Source organism: Vigna umbellata, chromosome 3 (assembly GCF_029865625.1).
Source record: "Vigna umbellata cultivar VRB3 chromosome 3, Vumbellata_1.0, whole genome shotgun sequence".
Lineage (NCBI taxonomy): Eukaryota > Viridiplantae > Streptophyta > Magnoliopsida > Fabales > Fabaceae > Vigna > Vigna umbellata.
In genome coordinates, this window is record NC_142167.1 from 15,624,928 (window position 1) to 15,637,396 (window position 12,469).

The 12,469-nt window shown below is 37.1% G+C and overlaps 1 protein-coding gene across 1 annotated transcript; it reads left to right on the top strand.

The window, feature by feature from the left end:
- The first annotated feature begins 854 nt into the window (after positions 1-854).
- On the top strand, positions 855-11,165 carry LOC124847198 (vacuolar protein sorting-associated protein 24 homolog 1). Its single transcript, XM_047324636.2, has 6 exons — positions 855-1,147; positions 1,236-1,312; positions 2,065-2,167; positions 10,378-10,499; positions 10,607-10,798; positions 10,890-11,165. Exons 1-6 carry the CDS (start codon positions 1,036-1,038, stop codon positions 10,968-10,970), a joined length of 687 nt encoding a protein of 228 aa, XP_047180592.1. The 5' UTR covers positions 855-1,035; the 3' UTR covers positions 10,971-11,165.
- Positions 11,166-12,469: the final 1,304 nt, after the last annotated feature.

Consider the following 12,469-nt stretch of genomic DNA (forward strand, 5'->3'; position numbering starts at 1 on the left):
GAATCCCAATCCCTAATTCGATAAAATAACAATCTCAATCCCAAATTTGATTTAAAACTTTCATTTTCTTTTTACTTATTGAATTATCCACGTGTTTGAGCTGCCCCTACTTCAGTCAGCCACGTCAGTTAAGAAACTGACTACAACATGCCACGTCAAACACACACTAACGTCGTTGGAGACAATTTAACGGAAAGAATCCAATTGTTGCAATTTTCATAAATTTGGGACCCAATTGAGATTTTCATAAAAACTAAATTGAGATTTCACGCGAAAATAGGAACTTCATGAATGATTAAACCTAAATATTAAACATATTAAGAATAAATTATTTATATTAGAGGTGGAGAAAATTAACAAATAAAGAATTATTCAGTGATTTTTTATCCTGTCAACAAGATCGTGACGTTTGTTAGTTTTTATTTATTGGATATTAATGTTTTCTAAGAATTAAATATCATCACATAAAATAATTTGTTATATAAATTAGTTAATTAAGCATATTATATAACTTCTAATAATGTTACTGTCGTAGTATGAAGTATCCGTTGCTTGCATTGATTAATATATATGGGATATAATTGATCTTTATCAAATTCAAAAATAATGAATATTAATTAGTTATATATAGTTAAAACAAGATAAAATATATGTTTAATTTAATTATATTATGTTGTTATCTACTCATCTATTTTCTTTTTGAATTTACTCGTTATCCAAACAAACTATAAAGATAAGTCTTTCCTACTTCAAAATTAAATGAAAAATTAATCATATGATGTTAAAAGTTAAAACATTTTACTTTTTTCTTTATTCTTTATTTTTTAAAATGGTTAGAACAACACATTTTACGTTAAACGCGTAAAAGGGGAAATAGAACGATGGTGGGTATTATTCGTGGAATCGAATTTCAGTAGGATCTAATCTTCAGAGGTTTTGCCAAAAGAACAAAATTTGAAGCAATTGTTTTTGTGAGCAAACTCTAATTCCTTACGATCTCTTGAAAATCAATTATCGATTTGGGGATCAGAGGGAATGGAGAAGGTGATGAACATTCTGAAGCCGAAGCCAAATCCGCAACAACTATTGAGGGATTGGCAGCGCAGGCTTCGTCAGGAGTGTCGCAACATCGAGCGCCAAATTCGCGGTATTCCTTTCTCTTTCTTAAACCCTAACCATTTTTATTTTATGATTTTTTTGGTTTGCTTGATTTTATGTTTATGGGTTTCTATTAGATATACAGAGAGAAGAAAAAAGTGTGCAGAAGGCGATCAGAGAAGCTGCAAAGAGGAATGACATGGGCTCCGCAAAGGTTTGGCCTTTGTTGTTCTTTTGTTTTGTGACTTGTAATTTGTTTATTTGATATTGATTTCCTATTGTCACTGCCAGTGAGTTCTTTTGGTAGTCATGCAATAATTTGCCTAAGTTTGAGAGATGGAGGAATGTGGGTATATCACCTCTTAAATTTGTTTGTTGATTATGTAAGTTGTGAGCAGAGTTGATTCTGAATGGAAGGATATTGGTTTCCTTGGTTGAATGTGGGTTTGGAAGATATTAATTTATCTTTTACTGCATATTTTCATCTTGCTTAATACTGTGAGATGTTTCTCTAATTAGATATATAAGCCGATATACCAAAAATAAAATATACTTTCCAGTGTAATTTCTAGTGTAGTGGTGGATGTAGGCATTTGTACAACCACATTAAATTCTTATGTGATTTATTTTTCTCTTTCCTCTTTTATCGTCTTGTTCCTTACAATACATTGTGTGTATTTGTGTTGAATCTAATGAATTTTGGGATTGACCAATTGGATTATGCAAGCATTGGAGGAAGAACTAGCAGTTATGTAGCTTAAAGTTTGTATGGATTGTGTCCGTTGGTGGGCTGGTTAGGATCAGTCACAATATTCAGTAAACTAATAGTGAAAGGATTTTTGGGATGCATTTGTTTGTGGCCTTCTAGGCATCTATATGTTATCATTTGAGATTTTAAGGTTCAAAGGATATGGTTAGTATTTTGAGAAAAAATTCTCCTTATTGTGATATTTGTAAAATTTGCAGGCACTTGCCAAGGAACTCGTGAGATCTAAGAAGACTGTTAACCGTCTCTATGAAAATAAAGCACAAATGAATTCTATATCGATGCACCTTGGAGAGAGCGTTGGTAGGTTTCTCCATGTTTTATTAGCCTTAACTTAATTTTGCCTCGTAACAGATAAGGACTGTCTAAGTTAGTTACTTGTGTTTGATTCCAGGCTTTTGATAATTGATCCTTAACTGTAGTAATTTTCTTTAATCTCTCTTGTAACTGAATGGTATGGATAAATTTGTCAACATAGTTGATTTTATTAATGATTGAATTTTTGGTTGAGGGAAATGATCACCTGACATTTGTTGCTTCTGTCTTTAGTTTTCTTGGATAGAGAGGAGAGAGGTACCGGGATGTTAATCTAGTGTGCAAAATGCTGATGGTTTTTGGTTTTGCCTTGTGGGTTGTTCTTTGGAGGTACCGGGATGTTAATCCAGTGTGCACAATTTACCCTCCATCAACCTAGGTCTTGTCCTTAGGACCTGATCTAAGAAGACAAATCAAAATTTGGAAACTGCTGTTGCATTTGGTGAAGTTCACGCCATACTGCATCTTCTATATTTGTTTCGGTCCATTGAATCAAAACTTCTGTGGCTGCTCAAAACCCTTGGGTATCATGTGATTCCCTGCACAACATTATGTGTATTCCGATCATCTACTTCTTTAATCAAATCAATGATATGATTAATAAAAATTTGATCAGTTTCATAATCTGTTGCTCAACCTATTTCTGAACTCAATTGCTTCGTTAACAGAGAAGATATCATTGAGTTTACCCCAAACTTTACATTTCAACCACTTGAGATCTAAAACTGAGAAAAATAGTTCTGAAGGGCTTAGAAGACCCTTCTCAGTTCTCTTATTTATATAGATAAAAAACTGATACAATAGATAGATGGAAGATGAAGAGATTGTCCTAGACTGCTAGGAACAATCATTATAGATAACCCAACACACAACTACCTACTTTAGGCCCTGCTACACTAATCATAGGTAGACTTAATAATTATTCTAACACTCCCCCTCAAGCTGGAGCATACAAATTGTATGTACCAAGCTTGGAACAAATAAACTCAATCCGAGGTCCCCTTAACGACTTAGTCAACACATCTGCGAGTTGGTCATTTGATCCAACAAACTGAGTACAAATTTCTTTTGACAATAATTTTTCCCGAACAAAATGACAATCAATTTCTATATGTTTGGTTCTCTCGTGAAACACTGGATTTGATGCAATGTGAATAGCAGCTTGGTTATCACAATACATCTTCATACTCTGGATGTCACAGAAGTTAATCTCTTGAAGGAACTGCTTCACCCATATAAGTTCACATGTTAATGAAGCCATTGCCCTATATTCAGCCTCAGCTGTTGATTAAGCCACTACATTTTGTTTCTTACTTTTCCATGAGATAATGTTTCCTCCAAGGAAAACACAATATCCAGTAGTAGATCGTCTATCAATAGGAGAACCTGCCCAATCAGCATCACAATATCCTGATACCTGAAGACTTCCTTTTTCTTCATATAAGAGCCCTTGCCCGGGAGCCTTTTTCACATACCTTAGAATGCGAATGATAGCATTCCAATGGCCAACACATGGAGCTTGCATAAACTGGCTAACCACTCCAACTGCAAAAGATAGATCCGGCCTTGTAATAGTGAGATAGATTAGTTTTCCAACTAGCCTCCTATATCTCTCCGGGTCGGGGAATAATTCACCTTCTTCTGTTGTTAATTTTTGATTTGGATCCATAGGGCTATCAACAGGTCTACAATCAATCATGCCTGTTTCTTGCAAAATATCCAGAGCATACTTCCTTTGGGAGATTACAACTCCATCTTTTGACTGAGCTACTTCAATGCCTAGGAAGTATTTGAGGCTCCCAAGATCCTTGGTTTGGAAATGTCTACACAAGTACTCCTTCAATTGAGATATTCCAGCAGTATCATTTCCTGTAATAACTATATCATCAACATATACTATCAAGTAAACACATTTCCCGGGAGACGAATGATAATAAAAGACTGAATGATCTGCTTCACTGCGTTTTAGCCCAAATATTTGAACAATGGAGCTAAACTTTCCAAACCAAGCACGTGGTGATTGCTTGAGCCCATATAGAGATCGGTTCAATTTACAAACCATACCAGACTCCCCCTGAGCAACAAACCCTGGAGGTTGCTCCATATAAACTTCTTCCTCAAGATCACCATGGAGAAAGGCATTTTTGATATCCAACTGATGAAGTGGCCAATGACGAATGGCTGCCATTGCAAAGAACAATCGAATGGTAGTCATCTTTGCCACGGGAGAAAAGGTGTCACAATAATCAAGACCATAAACCTGAGTGTACCCTTTTGCAACCAGCCGGGCTTTGAGCCTATCAATGTTACCATTAGGGCCGACTTTAATTGCATATACCCATCGACAACCAACAACCTTTTTGCCCGGGGGAAGTGGCACAAGCTCCCAAGTGTGACTGCGGTCAAGAGCCTGCATTTCTTCAATCATGGCTTGTCGCCATCCAGGATGATCAAGTGCTTCTTTCACATTTTTAGGAATAACCACAGGAGATACTGAGGATAAAAGGGAATAAAAGGAGGGCGACACTCTGTGATAACTAAGAAAATTATAAATGGGATGAGGGTTTCGAGTGGAACGAGTACCTTTTCTGAGAGCAATGGGCCAAGCAAAATCATCTTCACCAGGAGACGTGACATGAGATGGTGACGGAGAAGAATCTGAAGGAGGAGATCCACCATTTTTCTGGAAGAGGATTACTCACCGGGGTACTGTGTCGAAGGATATCAGTATGTGGAGAGGAAGGTTCAGGAGGACCTTGGGCATGACTTGGATTGACTGAGGCATTGGAGATATTAGACTCAACCACTGGAAGAGGGAGGACCTTGGGCATGACTTGGATTGACTGAGGCATTGGAGATATTAGACTCAACCACTGGAAGAGGAAGGACCTAGTGGAGGATATGAACATCTTGAACAGAGGGAGAGAAGAAAGGTGTCTGTTCAAAGAAGGTAACATTGGCAGACATGTAGTACTTTTTGGTTTCAGGAGAGTAACACCGGTATCCTTTTTGAAGCCGAGAATAGCCCAAAAAGACACATTTGATCGCACGAGCAGAGAGCTTGTCGAGCCCCGGAGACATGTCGTGAACAAAACAAACACAACCAAAGACTCGAGGAGAGGTGTGAAAGAGAGGATCATTGGGAAAGAGAATGGAGAAAGGAACTTTATGATTGAGAGAGGAGGAGGGCATCCTATTAATAAGAAAACATGTAGTTAAGATGACATCGCCCCAGTGATGAACAGGAATATTAGCACCAAGCAAAAGGGTACGAGCCGTTTCAACCAAGTGTCTATTTTTTCTTTCGGCTATACCATTTTGCTGGGGTGTATGAGGACAAGTGGACTGATGCAAAATACCATGGGAGCTAAGAAGTGAAGAAAAATTTGATGAGAAATACTCTTTAGCATTATCACTTCTTAAGACTTTAATTACGTGACCAAATTGGTTCTTGATTTCATTCAAAAAGGATGTGAAAATGGGTAACAATTCAGAGCGATCTTTCATTAGATAAACCCAAGTACATCTAGAATACTCATCAATAAAAGTAACAAAGTACCTAAAACCAAAAGAAGAGACGCGACTAGGTCCCCAGACATCAGAATGAATAATAGAGAAACTAGAAGTACACATTGATTGAGACCTTTTTGGAAAGACAGATCTAACATGTTTTCCTAGTTGACAGGACTCACATTCTAAAGTCTGAAGACCACTAAGTTCAGGACACATCTTTTTTAACTTTGACAAGTGAGGATGGCGAAACCGATCATGTAACACTTTAGGGGAAGAGCTGCGACACAAGATACCCGTGGACGAGATCCAAAATGGTATAAACCTCCAGCTTCATATCCTTCTCCAATCTGTCTCCCCGAACCACGCTCCTGTATAACAAAAGATTTTGAATCGAAAGTTATTGAACAATGTAACATTTTGGTTAACTGACTTAAGGAAATTAAATTGAATGGACAGTTAGGGACAAAAAGAACAGATTTCAGAGTTAGAGAGGGAGACATGGAGACATGACCGACTCCCTTTGAACAAGTTTTAGAGCCATTTGCAAGGGTAATGAAATGGGGTTTTTCTTGGAGGGAAAGGGTTGAGAACAATGAGGTATTACCAGAAATGTGATCAGAAGCACCCGAGTCAATTACCCATGAATTTAGACCTTTCATGGATTGAGAAATGCAAGTTGTGGACGTACTTGGGGACTGAGATGATTGCGCCAAACTGTTAGACTTTAATCGCAGATACTCTTGATACTCTTCCTCAGTGAACTTGGAATTGGAAGTGGAAGTTTCAGCCTTAGAGATATTGGCGGTTTTTAAAGGAAAGCCATGCAAGGAGTAGCAGTTTTCTTGGGTGTGACCCACCCTCTTACAGTAAGAGCATTGTGGACGTCCTCGACCTCCACGTCCTCCTCCTTTAGTGCCACGTCCTCCTCTTCCTCGCGTGGCAACCATGACAGATGGTTCCATTGTTTCATGAGCTTCCTGAGACTGAGACACGGGAACATGAAGAAGACGTGTGGTCAAGGCTTCCAAGGAAGGGACCTCATGACTTGTCAGAAGTTGATATCTGATGTGACTCAAATCTGGATGCAAAGCACGGAGGATCATCACCATATAATACTTGTCAAGCTTCTTTTTGATATCTTCCAAAGATTCCACTTCCAAGAACATTCTCAATTCTTCCACAGCTGCTTGGGCTTCAATCATGAAGGAGACCATATCATGATCTGTCATTTTGAGACAGGCGAGCTTGTTTGCGGTATCATAGAGACGTTGAATATCATTAGCATAAATGCTTTGAGCTTTCTTCCAAAAAGTGTGACATGTCTTGAAGGCTCTAAGAGATATCAAAAGTCGGGGTTCCACAGATTGCCACAATAAGGCACACAATTGGAAATCAACTTGTTTCCATTGTTCAGCTTTGTCAGAAGGTACTTGGCTTCCATCCTGCTCGAGGTGGTCATAATGTCCTTGACCAAGGAACCACATTTCCACAGCAGCAGACCAACATAGATAATTCTTTCCGTTTAGCTTTTCGGAAGTGATTGAGGGACTTCCAGAGAAAGAAAGAGCACTTCCAGACGCCATTCTTTGATAAAAAGAGGAGAAGGAACCAGAAAAACCGTGAAGAACCAGAAAACCCTAGGGGGTTCTTAGGGTTTTCTTAAAGGGGAGCTTCTGGACACACCAAAGTAATATTTTGAGGGGCAGAACGGACAGAGGAGCAGAGGGCGACAACTATGGAGGTGGCGCGGCGACTTTCCGGTGAGCAGAGGGCGGCGCGTGGACAGCACGCGCCTGTTCGCAGCGCACAAAGAGGCGGCGCGTGGCGGAGCGTGGAGGAGAATCAGGCGAACCCACCGGTGGGGTTGGCTGTCACGTGAAGAGGCGAACCAGATCCAGTGGTCGCCGGACGGAACAGTGACGGCGGACGACGGACGGTGGTGAACGGCGGCGAACGGCGGCGGACAACAGCGGACAGATGCGAGGTGGCGGACAACCAAGTTGAAGAACTACAAACTGCAGTTGACAGCTGCAGATAGTGGTGAGACAGCCGCGGACAACGGCGAACGGCACCGGACAGATGCAAACAGCAGTGACAGTGCTGGTGGACAACCCAGGATAGAAACCAGAGCAGGATGAACCTGCTCTGATACCAACTTGAGATCTAAAACTGAGAAAAATAGTTCTGAAGGGCTTAGAAGACCCTTCTCAGTTCTCTTATTTATATAGATAAAAAACTGATACAATAGATAGATGGAAGATGAAGAGATTGTCCTAGACTGCTAGGAACAATCATTATAGATAACTCAACACACAACTACCTACTTTAGGCCCTGCTACACTAATCATAGGTAGACTTAATAATTATTCTAACACAACCTATGGTTTTTATCCCATTGCTCACCACAAAATCTACATAAACCTTTAGCAATTCTGTCACTAACATCTTTGCGAGATATAGAAGATGAATTTTTACCTTTAGTATCCATATTAGCTAAAACAAAATTCAAACTGGTGATAGAAGATGTATGATAAGAATTACATGGTGCCAACCCTGTGCTTACACATGTGGTTTGAGTATTGGAACTTATCACCCTACCTTGTAGCATTTTCTTCTCTAAATCCTTTAAAATATCCAATTGAAGTCTGCTCAAATGCACCGCTTCTTGCAAAGGTCGAGGCATACGAATGCGGACAATTTCCTCTAAGTCAATCTTTAATCTGGACAAAAAGAAACTCAAGGCCATGGATTCAGACACAATCACCTGAGCCAATAGAGAATCAAAAACCTCCAAATACTTGTCCAATTATCCTTGTTTTAATCTTGATAACTCCACTATTGGTTCATCACACACACTATCATCAAATTGGCATGCCATATCCTGTAAAATTTGTTGCCAAGACTTATTCTTGAAATCAGGTTGATGTATGTAATGTCGTTGCCAAGAGAGCTTTTCCATCCATGGACAGCAGCAACAATTTTCCTCGTTGAGCCTTAGCCCTCCACTAGAGTAGATTCCAATTCAAAGAATTGTTCAGCCTTAGCCCTCCACTTCCTCTAATTGATTCCATCAAAAGATGGAAATTGAAGCTCTGCACGTCCAAGAATTGAAGCAGAAACATATGAAGATTCTTGGATACTTTATGTAGATGGTTCTTGATGACCCAAATTCAACAGAGCTAAATAAGATTCTAGATTTTCAATGGACTGCTGTAACATTGTTAATGTTTGCTGAATAATATCTTGAGTTGCTGACATATCTGACAAGGTCTTTTTGATAATATCTACTCTGCTTTCTAACTCCTTGTTAGTAACCATCCTTCCTGGCTTATACCAATTTTTAATAACTTTTCTCCTTCTTCCGCAACCACAGACAGATACTCTGTCCCCTGCTATCAACCTTTTCCACCTCTTCCAGTGCCAAACCTGTTCATGTAACTGCTACCTACTCCACAAATTTCTCCACCTCCACTATTCCTTAAAGCAATGCACTGACGCACACTCACAGCTATATTACCGGAACCCAGGTAACACTGCCCAACTTCTCACACAACTTATCTGAATATTTCTGCTTATCTTTTATCATCAATGATAGGGTTTTTATAACCCAAAATTACTAGATTTGTTACAACCCACTAACTGAAAACTGAAAGCGATAAAAAACCCTAATCTAGCAAAGGGGTTTTTACTGTATTTTTCTTCTCTCTATTTCCATCAACCCTATTTCTCACCTATTTCTATCCTTCCCACCTCGCACTCTGTGAGTGTTAGTTTGTAATTTTAAGGTGATTGTTGTTATACGATATGAATTTAGTTTCATGTTTTTAAATAGGATCTTACAATCTGTCATATTTTCTGTTTCATTCTCTGTCTTTGCTGATCCTTAGGTAAGATCTCCATTTTTTACTACCTCTGTAACCTGAGGTCGAAACTCCATAATCTACAAGGAGTAAAAAAACTTAAATATAACTTCTACCCACTGGAGTTGTTGGCTACATGGATGGAATGATACTGTAATGTGATGTTGTAAATCTTGTATATAGATAGACCATTTTGATTCAAGGAAACTTAAGAAAATCATTGGAGTGATATGACAAGCTTTGTTGTATACTGTTTTACAAATAAGAGGCTATTTTATATGCATAACATAGTTTGGGTGGCAATTATCATCGAGGACTTTCCTTCTTGATATATTGGACTCAAATTCTACAACTACATTAAATTTTATTCATCTAAAATACTAAATAAAATTTGTAAAATTAAATTCATACGAAAATCAAAATAAGATATTAAAAGAATAAACTCCATTGTAACTCACTGCCTTGTGGTGAATCTTTATGGTTCAGTACGGGGAGGAAATTGTTGTACCCAATTTGTAAGCTGAGAGGGCCCTTTAAAACCAAGACAGAGGGAATGTTTGTTATGGGCTAGAGGATGATTTGTATATAGTCAGCCTTCTTCGGTGAGATTTTTTTCGATTTGGCTTGATGCGGTGACTAATGTGACATATCGTATACTTGTAATACTCTCATGTACGTGTTTATTATAAATATACTTATATGTAATATATAAATTAATCAATTACTGTTTTAGCTGTGAACTCTTATGCAACTAGTCATCATGACGGGTTTGTGTCATTAGAATTTTGTTCTTTGGAAATTCATGATTTTTGGTTGTGTATGCAGCAATTGCTCGTACCGTGGGGCATCTGTCAAAAAGTGCTGAGGTTATGAAGCTGGTCAATAATCTCATGAAGGCTCCCGAAATGGCTGTGACAATGCAAGAGTTCAGCAAAGAAATGACTAAGGTATACCTACAAAATCCTTTTAGTGGTGTGGAAGAATATCACTTTCAATCTTGGTTAGAGAAGATAGTTGTCGCATATGTATTTATGAGTAGTGTTGTCTCTATCAGGCAGGAGTTATCGAGGAGATAGTAAATGATGCTGTGGACACAGCACTAGATTCCGAGGATATAGAAGATGAGATAGAAGAAGAAGTCGATAAAGTGTTGACTGCAATAGCTGGTGAGACAGCTGCACAACTTCCTGAAGCTGTGAGGAAAGAAAGGGTGAAACAACCTGGTCAAAGTGTTGGAGCCTCAGAGGTATGTTCAGTTGTAGCTAATTTTCTTTATCAACATGACTCTTTCTTGCCTTACACATAACACCAATCATGGAATTCATTATTATTTGCAGGAAGAGGCTATAGCAGAGGGTGTTGATGATGAGGAAGAAATGGAAGAAATTAGGGCCCGACTTGCTAAAGTTAGATCATAAGCAAGTATTATAATCTCGCACCCTCTACCTTGTACTCTGGTGTGTTATAAGAGAGATTGAGATGTTGACAGGTTTGTATCTTATTTGTTGAAACAGACAATTGATAATTATAATGGCTAATATAGTATTGTGAAGGGAGGTTCGTATGTAATTACACGAAGTTCTTGAAAATGTCTCGAGCTGTAGTTATTGTTTTTTCTTCCTGTGACAAGATTTAAAGTAACTTCATGCATTATTTGGCTCCAAGCAAAACTTAGTTAAATAAAATTAGTAAAATTAATCAGCAGTTTATTGCACTTTTGAATAATTCTTGAAATTCTGAAGGTTTTGGGTATCTGCCATTTAAATCAATCGATATTGCATTACAGTTTATTTGCATGCAATGCAAATGGGATACAAAATAAATATATTGTCGACAATCTCTAAGACATAAAGGGACTAACCTAAATATGTTTCCTTTATTTTATTTTAGTATATTGTTTCTTTAAGTAAGAATACACATATTACATGTGATTATGAGACAATTTATGTGCCAAGTGAAGTTGTTATAAATTGACAATATTGTCATTGAATCTTGAATGGACAAGAATGTGGTGAATAATTTAAACAATATTCTTTGTAGGGTTCAGTATGTTCTTTGTTTCCATATTTTAATATGAAGTTGAAATTCGTTCTTCTTTGAAAGTTTATATATAAACAATATTCTTATATTTTAAAAATTTGTGGAATACATTTTTTATTTTAGATGCTGTTAAGTTTTTTATGATTTCTATAACAAAGAAGATAATGTGGCCATATTTAAGTTCACACATGGTGGTAATCGTTTAAACCTTGTTAATTATCTATTCATGTTGATAATTGATAATCGATGGTTAATAATCAATTACCATTTCAAAGTATCAAATACTATTTTTTACATATTCGATTAGTAATCGATTTTAAATAGACTGTAATTATTATGAAGATGTCAACTTAATGCCGTCCAAAATGAAAAATGTATTTCAGGCATTTTAAAAGTATAAAGATGTTTTTTTATATGAATTTTTAGATAGAAACTTATTCTGATTTTATAATAGATGAATAAAAACAACAATTTTTTATCAAAATTTAATAAGTTAATTAAACTAAATATAATATAACTGGTCTATGTTGATTCAATGAGTATCACCCATGCGATTTTCAGTGAAATGCATTCTCACCCTTGTTTTCAAGACTTTCTCAGAAATCTGGTCATCATTTGTCTCGATCGGGTCAAACGCGGAACTCCCAAAATCATGTCAAATCAATGTGTTAACTCATAAGTGACCACTTATAATTATAAGTTTCTATAAAAATTTTACATATAAAAGAAAATTAAATAATTGTTTAATAGAATTTGATTTAAATTGTTTTTTATATGGAAGTAAAAATAGAAAATTTTATACGGATATATTTGGTTTGAAAGATGTATACTTGTTAAGAAATTTAGATTAAAATTAATTTTTGTTAATTAATATTGA

Bases quoted from the DNA above. Each gene is read 5' to 3' on its own strand.
- LOC124847198 (XM_047324636.2), top strand. From the start codon at position 1,036: ATGGAGAAGGTGATGAACATTCTGAAGCCGAAGCCAAATCCGCAACAA. The intron at 2,168-10,377 runs GTAGGTTTCTCC...TTGTGTATGCAG, and splicing joins GCACCTTGGAGAGAGCGTTG to CAATTGCTCGTACCGTGGGG. The intron at 10,500-10,606 runs GTATACCTACAA...TGTCTCTATCAG, and splicing joins TCAGCAAAGAAATGACTAAG to GCAGGAGTTATCGAGGAGAT.